Below are 17,382 nucleotides of genomic sequence, written 5' to 3'. Positions count from 1 at the left end.
ATGAAATATTAAAATAGCGAAGTTTTAAATCTTCAAAAATGGCATCTACATACTATTAAAACTACAGAATAAAAATAAGAAATTATTAACAAAAATACATAATCGTGGCTCGGACCAGAACTACCGATTTGCATAATACTGTGTAAAAATGTCAGCCCGACCGGTTGAACAGAATTTTGATTCTGCTTCCACCAGTTGAAAAAATGTGTTCGCTTAAAGTGTTCGTTTTCTATGCATGTCAACATGGCTCGCGCTCTTCTAACTTGGTAAATATTTCGAAGTTCGGTCATAAACTTCTGCAGTATACCTACTCCCAACATATTTTGCTTTCAAAATGTGTATAAGAGAAAAAAATGGAAACTGTCGCCTACGAATACCCCCTTAACACTACACCTAAAGTTTGTCCATTATCCAGCTCTGGTAACCTAACAACATGAAAGACGTAAAGTTTCCTTTAGCTGGTAATCTGTAAGCAGAAAAAGGATCCTCGGCCTTGTACGCGAAAAACATATATTGCAGAAAATAAATACCTGAAAATATCCTTTGAAATAAAACAAATCGTTCGACAGACAAAATAATTTACTTATAAAACGAAATCACATTTGCTGGTTTTCGAAACATTGCAGCAAAAAAGGATTATTGTACGCAAAGAGCTTTGACATTCATTTGGTGGTACTCAAACGGCTGCACTAATAGTAAATAGAATTATAGAACTTTCATGACAACTCATAATTTCACAAAATCAGTTATCCAGCTAACATGGATAGAATGTTTGTCACATTCAAGCTATATATTAATGTGAACAGTATTTTCAGTTCTGTACTTTGTTTACAAATGCTTCCTACACTTAGACGATATTCAACATTGCTTGCTCATGTGTTAAATGATATTCTACACGAATGCTTCTGTGACCTATTCTTTAGACAATTGGATACTTTTTCTCTCTCAAAAAGAAATGATTCTTTATCGTCACTTTTATTATTCGAAAATTTGCAAAACACTCTTTGACATATTATATGCACTCGTAAATTCTCTGCATTCAACAACCTCTCTAACTTCCGTGTCGTTTGTCCTTACTAATTTCTGTCTTTCATATTACGCGACGGCATTTATAAAATGACGCGGCAGACAAAAGGAAATAAGAATGTCGGAACTTGATTTGGTATTCAGTTAGGAACGCTAGATGTGAATATGTTTCGATGCTGTTGCACTGAGGTCGTCCATGCTCTTTCGCGCACTCTCAGTCATGTCGTCGAGGGATTTCTTTGTATGTGACAATAGGCCGTCTGTGCTTCGTGCTGCTGATTCGGCAATGCCCTTAACCTGGGATGAAATCTGTAAGTAAAACGAAACAGGAAAATTAGTTTCAGGCCATGATCCTGAAAAGGCGAGGTAGAAAAGACAGTTTGGGTGACGGTTCTTAATACAATCACATTGGAATGAAACTACTGGTAAAGTCTTTTGCGTATAAAATATTGATTAGAAACCAAAACAATTCACTCACCTCCGTATTTAATTTGGCTATAACCCATTCTAAGCCTTGCCGACCTTTACCAGCATTCACACTAATCTTGGACGTAAGTAGGTCTTCCATATATCGGCTAAGTGGCACTCCTTCGACGGTAACTGTTGCTTCTTGTTTGAGTAGCGTTTTCGAGGGGTCAGTCGGATGTGGTGTGTAATATAAAACTTCATCTACGGAAATATGCCTACAGAATGTTAAGTTTATTGTTTTTAATGTCATTTGTCGCTCTTTTGGATCTACTGTTGATTTTTCACTGGCGTAACACACTTTAGCGGTGCCCAGTATCTGAAAAAGAGTAAAAATATTTTCATGAATTTTAATTATACTTCATCTATTAATTTTTAGGTGACATTCCAACTTCTGCCAAATATATTCTTAATCTATTTTAGGGTTCCACGAGAAACTAATGTGATAAGGAAAGAATTTAAAGGTCCACACAATCCAACATGAGTCTTGATCGTAACAGAAAAGCACATACAACTTTGACATATCATTGGCAATGACCCAAGCACTTGACTAAAATTAGACAATGCCGAATTCTCGTCAAATGTCACATAGAAACTTTGTAAGGCAAAAAATTAATACATGAATATGACGTCTTGCACCGGTTGAAATCAGTTAACGAATTAGAACCAGAATCTGTCCATTGTTTTGAGAGAGAAGAGCAGCTGTTGGTCATTGAAAGCCTCATGAGTGAATCATGTGGAGGGATGAAGCTCAATGACGCTCCAAACGTAAATAAAATTGATGAGGGAGATGAGTGAATTGTTGCCAAAACTTCTCTCATCTCACATCACAGAACAGGTGTTATGGAGATTAGGCGAAAACGAAAGCTGGAAAGACTATGGCATGAAGAGAATGAACCCCAAACGCCAAGATCAATTCCAGTGCGAGTGCAACTCTAATTATAAATGTAATACTGATTGGAAATCTGAGACCGGCACGAGTGTTTAATCCCAACGGTCTGGCTTTATTGAAATAGTTCTAAAAATTCTGGGTATTTCAAAAGAACCATAAGGGATACAATGTAGAGCAAAATATCCAGTAAACACATGTCCCGTACTAGATTACAAGACAATTGCAATGATCGAGCTACATTACCAAGTTAAAGAACACAAAAAAAACCCTCCATAACCGAACTCAATATTCCAGGTGAAGATTGAGTTTAAGTTACCTACGAGGGATCCAAGAAACGGGAAATTCATCAAAACTTGAATATTTTTACACCAAAATTTGATCACTTTCAAAGTGTTCTTCATTGAACACAACCAGGCATATTTGTAATCGTAGATACCAATACAAATGCGTACGATGATTTTCTATGAATTCGAATATATTCGTATTCGAAAAAGTGAATATTTTGGTATTTACACAAGTAAAGACGAATACGGCTGTATTTTCGAAAAGACATTTGTCTGACACAGATATCTGTCTGTTTGATCTTTGATATAGGGACAGACATTTGTCTGACACAAGCACAGACATTTGCCTGACACAAGCACAGAAGACTTTGCTTTCAAGTGCTTTCTCAAGACTCACCTGTGAGGAGGCGAGGGACAAATCTGGCTCTATGATATTCCAGACATCTCACAAAGTTAATCAATGATTCGGTGACGATTTTCACGAAAGACGTTTTCGTCACTTCATGAGTTTGAGAGGCGGCTTGAACGGGGTTGGCTTTCAATAATATTCTCCATTTTTAAAACGTGGAAACCACTCGTAGACTCTGGTTTTATTTAGCGTACCACCATCATAAGCAGTCTTAAGCATAGAATAGTTCTCACTGCCGCTTTCTCCCAACCGAAAACAAAATCTCACAGTCGGGCTTTGCTCTGGACAATCTGCCATCACGTTTTCGGAATGGAAAAGTTGTTTTACTAAAAAGATCCATACCCGATGAGCAGTTTCATGTTATCATTTCAAGCGGAGACATTGCTTTGCTTCCTTAACTAAATAAAATATTGTAACAGAAAAAACTACCCTAAGAAAATGTATCACAGCTTAAACTTTGGTTTCTTAACAGCAATTAAACAGAACAACAGCAGTAGATCTCGTGTGACAGACGGACAGAATCGATTTTAATGAGATTCGAGTTCGAGGGAAACATTAACCAGTTTTATTACCTCACAGATGAGAAGGTGCAAAGACATTATTCCTGGAAAAAGGGGAGCGATAGTGGCTTTATTAAGGACACATCTTTTTCTTTCAAGATATCGCAGTGAGCAGAATCAGTAATCAACTAAATTTAAAGTTGCGGGCGGTTACAGAGAGGCGCCAATATGTTCTAAGGAGACCATCGAAGTGGTACAATGAATTGTTAATACTTGCAATATTCCAATTCTTCCATGGCCTAGCAATTCCCCCGATCTTAACCCCATACTAGACATGCTCAAGGCAAAAATTGTCGATATACGGGAAAATAACGATGTCGTGGATATGATTAACCGCTGCCTGCTATGAAAGCATGCCAAACAGAATAATTTGCAACTTGCAATGTTACAAAACTTGCAATAACAATTTTCGAAAAATAACTGTTATTTTGACCTATAAGCATTTCAACTCTGATTCAAATGCGCTAAAAAGCTTACCCTTAGTATAGGACGACAAAAGTCAAACCATGGCCAACAATCACCAAAACCACAATCGAGAATAGTTTGGAGCCGTGAAGCGGTGTGTGATGCAAAAGTCAATTTTCGAATTTTATCGGTTAAAGAGAATAACCGCCATATTTGCCGAATTATAATCCTATACATTATGCTGTTTAACCGATTTTGAAGGCCAGAGCCTAATTTAAACCTTACAAAACCTTGAAGTTACTTAAGCAATCATTGCACCTAGAATGGGACTGAGTAAACTGCGGTACATCGCACTGAAAAAGCGGCGTTTAAGACTCTATATCTAATCTAGAGATCTGTTCGATTAAATTCGTGATACGAGGTAATGCTATTTCAAATTATTCCTTATAACTAGATTTTCTGAATAAAAGATGTTTTCGATTTGTCTAAAAATGTTTGCTATAAGGGATCAACAAATCGATCAGGGAATTACAAAACACTCTTAATGTATTATTGTTTGGGATAATGAGGGATCCTATGCCTATCCAGTTGATGGACGAAACCGTCAGTTCCTACTTTTGAATGCTATGCCCCAAACGAGGGGTCCGTGGTCCAAAAATACGTGAGAGTAACTCGGTCTCCACTTGGTCTGTTTCAACATCAAGTGGATGTGGGCTTAATATCCCTCATTATCCCAAACAATAACCTAGCTTTAGTCTAGCTTAGGTTATCGTGTTTTTGCGATTATATAAAAGAGCGTTACCACTTTCGGTCATGCAGCTCCCAGTGCAGAAGTGAGGCAGCGTCTAATGAGTTGCCTCTGCCCTGGACGAAACCGTTAGTCCCTATTTTTGAACCTTAATACACTTGAACCAAATCAGACAAGGGGTTTCAATGTCTATGGGTATATATAATGCGGAGCACGTCAAGCAAACAAATTACAATATTCTCGGGATGAGCATTTAGGGAGGTTTGTTGGGTCTGTGCTGCTTGATGGACACGGCATCACAGGAGCTTGTCACAACAAAATTAGGGTGTTTGAATTCAAATAAAATAGAATTTTGCTTTTAATATCCATAAAATTGTCTTTATTTGTCTGATAATTTTATGGCATGCCTGAACATGATTTCAGGAGTGTTATCACCATGACTGCGGCGTAATCTGGAGGTCCAATTTTCATACACTTTTTGCAGTAAATCAGTTTGTAATGCGTCGAATGTTGGCTACAATTATTTCTGGTCTAGGTAGCGACTTTATATAACCCCAGAGAAAGTAATCTAAAGGAGTCAAATTGCAAGAAGGAACAGTTAACAGGTGAGGTCCGTTCGAAAAATGTTTCATCCAATAAATTAATTGTATTGCGTGCCCTATGGCTCGTGGCGCTGTCCTGCGGAAACCACATGCCAGCAACATTAATACCTAATTGGAGCAACTTAATAAGCATATCTCTAAGGCGCTCACCGTTGAAAGTAACGTTTTGAGCACAGTATATCTAACAGGCAGTACCCACACTCAATGGAACGGACTTGCGAATGAATTGGAAAAGCTTATCCGTATATAACATAGGCTCTCAACGTCTGGCAGTATCTACATGTGCTTTTGTGCCCATGTATATGGATAAACCTCCCTAATACATTCGCAAGCCCGGTCCATTGAGTGTGAATACTACTTATTAATGTACTATGGTTCTGAGCATTATCATTTTTTAAAATACATGGACCAACGCTTCCATCGGCCAATAATACGACCCCAGCGATGGCTTTTTCTGAATGTAAGGGTGCATCTTCACTGGCTTGTGGATTATCATCGCTGTAAAAGCGTCAATTCTATTTACTGAAAATATCCCTTCAACCTAAACTCCGCTTTGTCATTGAACAAAATTTTCAAATGAAATTGTGCACCAATAACAATGTTTCGTTCGGGTCTTTTACAAAATGTACGGCAGGAAGGATGGTCGCGACTTCAATTCGTCTATAAGTTGAATCTTGAAAGGACGTATATCAAGATTTTTAGACAAAACTTTAAATAAGATGGATAGACATAAATTTAAATGTTGATAAGATGAAGAGCTGTCACATGTGGATCATCATCAGCATTGCGCTGTAAACCTTCAATCGTGTGTGCACTTCACAACGTCATACATTATGCGTATTAGTCGTTTAGAGTAAACGTCTTGCGAAAATGATCCATTGCTTCTGGAATTAAACGCTCTGATGGAAGATTGATCAATAAATCTCTCAAACTGAGCGAATAAATTTTAACTGTTTTTCAAACAATAATCCCGCGTAAATCGATTCATGACGAATTGTCAAACAACATTAACTTCAAAACAACTAAAAACTATCAAAACAAATGTCACAGGGATCAATGTCGACAATTTAAATTTCTCAACCTCTAAAGAATACCATGTATAGCTGTGCCAAATGCGCTCCCCACTATATTATCAAAACTAAACCTATAAACCTAATTTTGTTGATACTCTCATTTCGGGTACGAAGGATTTGCGCCTTTTTATCTCGAAAATAATCACGAATACACATTGCAAATGCCCGTGAGAATAACTTTTCGTTTCGTGTCGTGTATGTAAATACACCAGTAATTTGTAGTGGCTTGTTATGTTTACGTAAAATGATTCAAGATTAAACTTTGTCACTTCTAATAGAACCGTTCAGATAAAACTGTTAAAAGCGAGTCCTTTCTGATTGAAAATATTTTCTAAGCATGTGTCATTCAGTCTCTTAAAAACATGACCCCTTGATCAAACTAGACAGAAGGTGGTAGTCAGGAGAAAGATAGTCGAGTGAAAAGTGCATGTTACTAAACAGAGAATAACATACATATTCAATGGAGTCAACAATCACCTCAAAGTACTGACCTTTTTGAATGATTTTACTCAATGCGCGTTGGCCGCAAACAGAAGTTGCCATAAATTTGAAAATCCACTTTTCAACGAGGATTTAAGAAACGCAGGAACATATTTACTCGAAACTATACATAAATGAAAGCTTATTCGTGGCTTCCGGCGATCTCGTTCTTGGTAAGAAACGGTTGTTGAAAACAACATGTTAAAAATAACATCAACTACGTCTTCAAGTTACTAATACCTTTTCAAACAGAACAATTAAATGAAGTCGCCCCCACAATGGCATGTTTCGATAAAATAGCAAATACATGCAAAGCCCCGGATAATTTTCCACTTGTTAGCTGTAGTTATAAATATTCCAGCGTTACCGACAATTGCTCCAATCAAGTTCAATTGGAGCGATATTTGTTGTCGTCATGATTACATCAACAGTGGCTGGGTTGTGTCCACATATTGCGCATTGCAGAAAAAATCGTTACAGCTGAGATTACTTCACATGGTCGTAGTGCACGTGTAAACTTAAAATGCAATACGACTGCGATTTGACTGATATGAAAAATATGTTTGTTAGTGCAAGTGACTGATTGGTACAAAGCAAATTAGCCTCGTGTTGATATTCGGATTTGAACGCAATATTCCTTATCAATATTTTAAGAAAGCTCGAAAATAGCAAATTCATTTTTCTGATTAAATTTTATTCAATCTTTTTTTAAAAAACGAAGCCACGCTTTTCATACCTACTTAAAAAAACGTTTGTATGCTTTTAATTATGTTGAACGATCGTCATAGTTCGGAAGACACAAAACGAATTACACGTCAAAGACTAGGCTAGTATTTGAGCAAGAGCAATATAGATATATCATTCATGATAATAAGTAGCACGCGATCGTCGCCATTATATTTGCATTAGGTCAGTAATATTTATTTCTTCTCATCTTAGTCAAATACCAAACGCATACATTTAAATTAAATGACTCAAAGCAACCTCACGTGCTTGGCCCATGTTACACAACCAAATTCCATACTGCTCTGCGTCACAATGCAGTCAGCACGATCAGTTAGCAACACAAGCAGTGAAATGTATCTTGGAATTTTTCAGACAGTGAAGGCCATCCGCTCGAAAGAGATAACTGAAGAGCTTAACTCACTTTTTTCTTGCTAAAGTTCACACAGTTCTTGGGGCAAACTTTGCTCTCCTAGATACAGCTACGGCCAGGCAAATCAGTTCACATATCCGCGATAAATGTTGTTGAACTTTTTTTTTTATTTTCAAATTCAAAGTCACTTGACTGCTTGTTCGCCCATATCATTCTGACGCCTTTCAGATAAAGTCAGCGGTGATTGTGAAGCAAAATTCGAATTTTTCCAAAATTTTCCTAAAAATATATCTCATTTGCGTAAAGCACAATATGACGTAATTAGGGAAAAACGTAGTTTCTGGTGAAATGGGGTAAACGTGGATATCTTACAAAGTATTAATAAAGTGACGTCGAATTGTGAACATTGTGTGGATGGTCATGGTCAAGGCTTGTTTATGTTTTACATAATCAACTACTTTTAGAAAAGCCAGAAAAAGGAGAAAACTCCACATTTAATATAGTTATATTTAGACGAGACATTAAATAACTTTTCACCAATGTAAATTCCGGTTTGTTTGCATTCAAAGCGTGTTGTCGTTAGATACGATAAATATTTAAATTTAGATCGAACCGAATTGAACCGCTTTCCTATGGTAAGAGATAGTTGACTTAGGGTTAAAAGCGGAGACAGCATTTTTATGGTTTCTATTAGGATGGCAAGAGACTTATAATAAAATAATACAGAGCTGAGGTATTACCTAAAGCTGGGGTCTTTTGATCTAATATCAACAACATTTGCCCTTGAATATTATGTCATCATTAAGTTTATTGAATTGAAAAACATAGGGATACTATTTTCAGCTGGTAGACAACTTGAAAGCGGCTACTTTGTTTAATAACAACAACATAAATATTTAAATATACCCAAGAAAAAAATTGATTCTGAACACTTACCGCTTGTGCCCATTTCGGGAAATACCATTTTGAACTGACTAATCTGTGCGTATGCAAGACACCATCGACAACCTTTCGTTCAACAACATCTGTTCCAATAACGGCTGGATTCATTGGGTTTGGATATTTGCGCCATGCCGCTTGTGCCACTGTTTCCCATGAATGGCTAAAATGAAAGAAAAAATGGAAATGTAACAAAAGTGCAATATTCATCATTACCAATGCTATAAAATAAACAAACAAAAAATAAAGCTTTTGCGTTGGTAGAACCTAATCTAATCTGATTTTCCGAATTTGAAACTTTATTGTAGTAGAGCGTAATCGATATAATCATAACAAAAATTTAGAAATTCGGTAATATTGGGGTTTGCTCTTGGATGTACATATTTTTCATACTGAGTAATGTCCAGGCCGGTTATCCACACCCCTAATATTTTTCTACCATGAGGGCAGACAATTTTCACAGTCAATGACTTTTCTAAATAAAAACTCTTCTCCCGGAATCTATGAGGATCCTTCTCTGGTGCATACCAGTAATTGGCGCCCAATATAGTTGCTGTTGCTAATATCTTTATTCAAATCAGATATAAATAGTTTATCGCATCCGTCCTTGTTAAAAATTCTTCACACCATGAATGAAAGTCATTTTGATGAAATCTATTCAAGAAAGAAATGTCATGACTTTGAAATATGTAATAAATTCCGTCATGTTTCTTGAACAAAAATTATGAGGAGGCCGGAATATATATAGAATAATCAGATTTTCCACAATTTTTGCATATGCAGGCATACATTTATGCAAGTGCAGGATTATAGATTGTCAGAAAATTTAAAATTTGAAATCAGTCAATAAAGGCGTTAAAAATGTTTCATACGTTCTTTATTCGTTAGAATTGAGCTCGGCTACTAGTTTTACGAAGTTTAATGTTTTAATGTTGTGCATCCATTCCACAAGTTTTAATTAACAAAATATAGTATATTCGCAAAACACGGACAGCTCATCTCTTCACAAGGAAAATATTTTTTGTTATTAAACTCAATTTAAAAGTGGTTTTCCACGTACTGCTTTTCTGTTGCCAGATATGTTTGATACAAACGTAGAGCATGTTTTAAGAAATAAAAATGATTGAATTTTATGCGTTGAGACGGAATTTTGTTGCGTGAGACGGATAGCTAACAGAACGTATGATACAACGGAAATTACCTCGAGAACAGATTACATATTTTATATTAGTTATCGTTTCCGATGTTTACTGCTGTAAAAGTCAAACAAGCAGCTTCTCCTACAAATAATTCTTATTTAGCACAGCACCCTTCATCAGAGCTTAGTTATATGATGAATAAAATTTATTTTTAAAAGGAGAAGCTACTGCTTCAAATTTTATGAAGTTTTTTTTCATCTGCACTGATTCATATGCATTTTTTCCATTCCAGACACAATGAATTCTGCATAATAGAAATTCAGCTTTTTTTGTTTTTAATATTTAAAAAACGCAACTAATTATTTTACTTCAGTGGGTTTCAGAAACTTCTTTTATATGAATGCTGCAAGTTAAGCTAGCTCAAACTACCCACTTTACAGAAAAAAGTGGATCGCAATCAAATAAGGGAAATTGTTTGTATGACTTTCGACACAGTGCAGCAGAGACAGCAAGGAATATTAATACGTCATTTGAAGAAAAAACTGCTTGTGGACGAACAAGGTACAGGTTTGAAAGTAAGCCATGTGAGCTCAGGCAGCCATTGATGATGGCCAATTAAAAGCTTTGATCGAATATGATCAGCAACAATCAGTTCGAGATATCGCAAAAATATGGGGAGATGGATCCTATATTAATTGACAACGACACGAGACCCGACGATTAGAAGTACGCATTTCTCTCTTTACACGAGAGAAAATGAATCCATTTTTTACACAGAATCGTGGCATACGATGAAAATTGGATACTGCACGATAATCGCCGATGATTTACTAAATCGATCAAGCACCAGGACTTATGCCAAAATCAAACCTTCAGCCATAATTCACCAATAATGGTGACCGTTTGGTTTCTTTTCTAAACCTCGGTGAAACAATAAACGCAACAAAGGACTATACAGAGCTCCAAGAAATGCATAATAAATTATTAAGGAAACAGCTAGCATTAGTCAACAGAATTTTTGTGATTGAGCATACATAAAAAACGTTTACCAGCCATTGAGATGCGCATGAAATTCTCGTTCATTCCCTAAACGGGGTGTGCGGTAATCGTCGGTAGAGCTCATTAACTTATCTTCGGCCGGTCTAATCGTTTTTCATTCGATCACCGGCTGCGTGAAGTCCAAACTGACAGGCCAGTCGAATTCCACCCACGTTCCGGCCTCCAAATAACTGCGGACTATTCAGACGTAACTGCCAGGCTGCCATATTATTGTATTTTCCGGCACTAAGCGTTGGTCGTGCACCCAATAAACAAGTCGGGACTAGAGGAACTAGGCACTTCAAGTATGAGGATAATTTTCTCCAAATTTTTCGGCTTCTAACAATGGATCCGTTTAAGAAATGATCAATTTCGACACAACGCATTCATCGCATTTCGAATAAATATCAAGTTTAAAACCGACTTGGAAAAGTACTAATCGTACTTGTTACCCAACATGACAATATTCGATGAAAAAACGTTACACCCCATTTTTGCATGTATGGGGACGTATGTATGGGGAATGCGGAAGAGGAATTTTTATCTGTGGGATCACACTACCCCGCTTTGCCGTGCGAAAAGACTTGAGTTTTGTTGATAGCTGCTTAATATTTTAAGGAATAATTTGGAACAAAGCGCCCGAAATCTCGGCTTGGATAAGGATTATTATATGCAACATGATAATGATGCCAAGCATACAGCGCAAGTTGTGCTTATATCTCCAGAATCTCCAGACCTTAATTCCATTCAACATTTATGGGAGCCACTCGAGAGAAGGAGAATAATTCGACAACACAATATAACCAGCAAAGAAATGTTGAGAAACATTCTCAGAGAAGAGCGGGAGAAAACTTCATCCGAGGAGACAGCAAAGTTTATCAATTCAATGCCTAGCCGTCTACAAGTTATTAAGAACTCTAGAAATTATTAATTGATAATGTATTTGCAATTACCAATACTTTTAAAACTATTAATAAATGTGAACGCAGGCTTTTCCCCCTCTAATTTTCTATGTTCGTTTTAAAATGTAGCGATTTCTCAAAAACTGTCGAAACTAAATTAATAAAATTGGGCCCCTCATGAAGACGAAAGGAAGCGGGGGCCACTCGTCACGTAGGTGAAAGAATCAGCTTGGGGCTAATCCTTCCCCGTTGACCCATTTGCGTGCAATTTTTTTTTTTTTTGTGATTTTATCCCTTCTCTTGTAAGACTTTTAGGCAGTTTATATCCCTTAGGAGTCAAATCAGGGTAATAATCTCGGGCGAGCGCAATGCTGACCACATTGCCTCCTACAGTGTTCTGTAGTGTACCGTTACGGTCTTGAATGAAATGCTCTAATACACTTCAAGGCCCTGATCCAATATGGATTGTTGCGCCAACGATTATTATTATTATCTCCCTTGGGAATTTTTCGGTGGTATCAACCCGTCTCGAGACTTCACGTCTCTACTAGAGTGCACGTGAGAAAATGTCTACGTCCTGATATCTTTCTCGCGGAACTGTTGTCATTCGCGTTAGCTCCAGGGCGTGTCTTCCGGCTCAAAATATTACCTCGCACAGTCGATGTCCGCGGGGAGTGTGGCTGGTTGACAGTGGTGATGCAACGCCGCACTCATCATAACATGCCCTAACAATCACCAATGCCCAAATCAATTGAACCGTCTCGCCAACGATTAATCTCTCATCTTCCTAAAATGCATAATGAGAATAGTAAATGGCAAATCGACTATATTCTCACCGTTACTGAAAGGAAAGCCGATCCCTATGAGACCATCGCACCTCAATATCGACGGTTGATTCCTATCTTAAAACGGACTATTCTACTGCGATTCATCGGTCGAAATATTGACTTTGAAATGGCAATGTGCAAATTAAGGCGCATGAGGAAAGCTCCTCTATCATGAGTTTCTCGTCGATATTGCCCAATTTTAATAATATCAAACGTCAAGCAGAGAAAGCTTTCGCGACCCGAGCAGCCAACTACAAAGATCCTTTTAATAAAGTCGACAGCAGCGTACACAAAATATCGAATGCTTCTGTTGTGTTAATAACAAGAACTTTACGTTGTTTACTGACCAATTAGCTGCGACGGACAAAAGCCGGAAGATAATAATTCCAGCTTATATCAAATTTGCTCAACACCGACTTCTGCGAGCACTGCTGACATCTAGAGCAATTCCAACTGTCAGCACCACAGAAGTAGAAAAGACAATCAAACGAATGAAGTCTGGGAAAGCAATAGGACTAAACGTACGATACAATCTAGCCCTGTTGCTTTCAGTGGGAAGTGCAGAGCTGGAATCCGACAATGAACTCTTCGATCGCGTTATTGAGGAGGTTAGAACCTATCTAAGTGGCAAATTTGCAAGAAAGCACGACAGTTCCAATATGGAAAAAAGAAAAATTCAAAAGAATGTTCAAATTATCATCCGATTCGGTTGTTATCCCATACCATGAACATTTCTGAGTACATTCTTGACAGCCGCATTCGCGACACCGTTCAAATTACCGTGAATCAAGCCGAGTTCTAGTACCATTCCAACAACCCCTATTGCCAGAGGAACTTGTGCGCTCGGTTAAATTGGCCTACTACGATCTGAAGAGAAAAATGCATAGTTTGGCAGATAATACAAAACCGCTCTGTAGTTCTTTCTTTCTAGCGTCTCACAACAAAGCTGACAAATTCAAATAAGATTCAACATTACAGGATTTTTATTCATTTTTAGATCCTTTTATAAACCCCCCATTTTTCACATGTTTCCTCCTAAATATTTAGCTGAAATAGGACTTTTTTCTGCATAATCGATAGATCATATCACCTGGATATAGTTCAAAGTGACAGAAAACGCGATGGACTAAAAAGCAAGCAGTTGATAAACAATGCACCGTTGACGGTTTATTGATTTACAAATCCTTCCACCAGCGCGATTGTACAAGGGACGATAAACTACATTACCCCATACCCAATTTACCAGCACCAAAGCAGAGGGCATTCACTTCAAACAGTACACAACAAAGACACATCATACCCTCTGTGGACAAACGCCTCTAGCCTACTTTATTAGCTTCATTGGGATATACTGAAGTTATTTGATAGCCACTAATCACCTAATAATAGTTTTGTTCTCCACATTTTGGATCAATACGCTTAATCAGCACAACTTTGAAGAGTTTATGTAGGTCGCCCCCGCCTCAGGACGGCGAACAGGTGTTTGTTTAGGAGCGGCTTAATGGCCTCCTTCATGAGAATGGGAAGCATAATTTGCAGTAACGACACACTCTGCATTTTCACCTAGAAACAACCCCCGTCAAGGTGGAACGAGGCGAATACTCAACAGAACCACAACCTGAAGAAAGTGAAATTGTTAGTGCTTTCTATGAAGCATGACTGCAAGTTGCGGTGGTAGGAATAATTACGAATTCACTATTACCCGCCGCCAGTAGTTTACATCGACTTTATACTGTTTCAAGCCAACCACGTAACGTACTTAGCGGATTTGCCGGCAATGTTGTGTCGCAATCGGTGTAATCCCATTGTACATTGCATAAGATTCCCAACAACCGTCGAAGCGACACATTTGTGCTAATCTCCCCGCGAGGTTATCTAATATCTGGCGAGAAAGCATCTTCCCACACGCGCTGGTCAGCGACATTAGAATAATCAGTTCCGCGGCTGATTGTAGCCAGACACGAGGCCCGTGACACTTGCAATCCTATCTGATACCGAGTTGGCTGCCCAACAAAAAGAACCTTGGCCAAAATGTTCCGTTGAAAGTGTGAATTATTAGATGCTTGGCATAGGCACTAACAAAGAAATATCTTCAAAGTCATTACATCACAAGTCCAAAGTCCTCCGAGCGATCACACAGCTGGGCCGCAATTAAGCGACTGAGGTTAGGCCACGATTCGATAGCAAGACAAAAATCCCCCAAGGCACATTCATGACGCTCATGTCCTTGACGCAATCACTGGCGGATGAACTGAACTTGAAAAACGAGAGCCACTAGACTTTACGAAACGCGAACTATCTTTCCCTCCACCGATTCCCTGAGCTCCTAAACTTGGCTGGGCCTGGAAACTTCCATCTCGACACCAAAACTTACTTGAAAGTGTGTTCCGATGTCCAAATTTTCATTTTGCTAGATTTCGTCCTGTTACTTCCGGATTATAGACGCCAAGACACCAGCAGACGGGGGGTAATCTCACCAAGCGAATTTTATTAATTTCACGACCCCGACTCGCACAACGCTCACACGCCGCCACTCGAAATTTGTCACTGCGAACAAGACCGCAGGCGAAGAAGTGACTTTTCGACTCGGTCCGCTCCGGTGAAGACCGACTTCGAATTTCCCGCAAGTGGGAAATATTTATGAGAGCGAAACTCGGGTATGTCCGCCGCACCCGAGAGATTGCTTGTTTGTGGTGGTAAACGTCGTAGCGCAATTTGCGGGAAAATTCGGGATTACGTTTTCACCGGAAAAGTAAACGGAGAACTACGGACGCCGAACAGGACCGGATTCAACAAAAACACTAAATTCCGCAACTAAACGCTGACTGGAAAACGGTTTAAGCCGTCGCTGGGATTTTCTTCTGCGACGCAATCAACGGAACGTGCTGCACGCGTGCGGCTCACCAACAGAAAGAGAAGATCCGTCCGAAAATCGGTTGCTCGTTGACAGTATCCCCTTCAAGGCAAGGGGTATGCCACGATTTCTTCAAAATTTCCCACTATTCAATGTGGCGGGTCTTGGTTAAAAGGAACTCAGTTGGTTTAAATTTTAAATAATATTATCAACTATATGGCAGGAATATCAAAACAAGCAAACGCTCAAACATATTCAGTCTCGTACACTATTCATCCATTATAAATAAAACAATCAAAAATATATTGCAGTGCACTTATCCTTTATATTTACACTTATTTTATTTTGATTTCTGTCTTTATTTATTTGATAGCTTTCTTTCTGTAAAATATGATTTTTGACAAATAATACTGAAATTAGATTCGGAGCAACTGCCACCTAAGCATGAGGCGATATTAGATTCGGAACAACTTCCACCTAAGCATGAGGCGTTATAAAATCATTGACAAAAATAAGTTTCCTATCAACATATACAGAATTTCCAATTACTCAACATGCATTTAACATGCCCCCAATATAATTAAAAACAAAATGTATTCAAGAAAAAAATGACTTGGTATATAAAAAAGGATGGACAAATAAAGAAGTTAAAAATCCATAGAATGGTGTGAAGATGGTATTGAATAGCTCATCACCATTTATAGAAGGAAGGAAACAGAGATTTAATCACGTGACTCAGGAGTCAACAAGACAAAACCCACCCGGGGTAAGTACTCTATTAGAGACGTCTCGAGTGATACCACTGAAAATTTTATTCCCAACGGAGCTAAATTGCCAAACGCCCTTATAAGAGAGGGGACTAAGTCACAAAAACTTAACGCGCGCGGGATGGACGGGGAAGGATTAGCTCTGAGCTGATTCTGGTATCCACGCGACGAATGGCACCCGTCTTCCTTTCCTCTTCATGGGGGGCCAGTTGATATGATGGCCCTGGGGCGCCTCCCCCCCAGCCTAATCGTTTACTCCCTGCTGCTCCTAATATAATGAAGGGAACCCTAGGAAAAATGGAAGAACCGACACCCTCCGGAGGAAGTCAGATCACAAACAACTTAATTACTCCATAATTAATTTTATTTTAAATTATATTTGGATAAATCGGTTTTCTTTATTTTTTTTTCCTTTTTTCCTTTATTCCCTTTATGTCGATTTTATTATATTACCAATTGAAAAATAAAAAAAAAAAAACAAAAACAGGAATCCTGTTCACAAGTAAGCCAACAATTAAAAAAAAGAAATGATCGCTCACAAAAAAGTATTATAGACTCGAAAAAGTAAGAACAAGGATATCTAGGTATATAACTAACCTCATACCATTTTCAATTATATTCTCTTGCAATTGTGTCCTATGCTCGTTTTCCTCTTAACATTAGTTTACACACCGTCTTAATAATTATTGGGCCTTAATATTATCATATATTTTGTTTCCACAGATTTTCTTCGTGTTTTCTTTGTTATTTCTATAATTTTCATGCCTCTCTCATGGAGGAGGTGGATTTCTTTCGATTCTTGTTTTTTTTTTGTTTGTATTTATTTTTTTTGATTTTACTATTTTATTTTAAGCGTTCACACAATAAAAAGGTGAA

General features: G+C 38.0%; 1 protein-coding gene across 1 annotated transcript; it reads right to left on the bottom strand.

The window, feature by feature from the left end:
- Positions 1–561: 561 nt before the first annotated feature.
- Positions 562–15,808, bottom strand: LOC119652467 (protein slowmo). The gene is made up of 4 exons (XM_038056638.1): positions 15,260–15,808; positions 8,977–9,142; positions 1,505–1,810; positions 562–1,335 (listed from the first exon to the last, which is right to left on the bottom strand). The coding sequence occupies exons 1-4, from the start codon at positions 15,289–15,291 to the stop codon at positions 1,180–1,182; spliced, it is 660 nt and encodes a 219-aa protein (XP_037912566.1). The 5' UTR covers positions 15,292–15,808; the 3' UTR covers positions 562–1,179.
- Positions 15,809–17,382: the final 1,574 nt, after the last annotated feature.

The sequence above is a fragment of the Hermetia illucens genome, chromosome 1, assembly GCF_905115235.1.
Source record: "Hermetia illucens chromosome 1, iHerIll2.2.curated.20191125, whole genome shotgun sequence".
NCBI lineage: Eukaryota > Metazoa > Arthropoda > Insecta > Diptera > Stratiomyidae > Hermetia > Hermetia illucens.
This window is presented reverse-complemented; position numbering and strand designations above follow the sequence as displayed.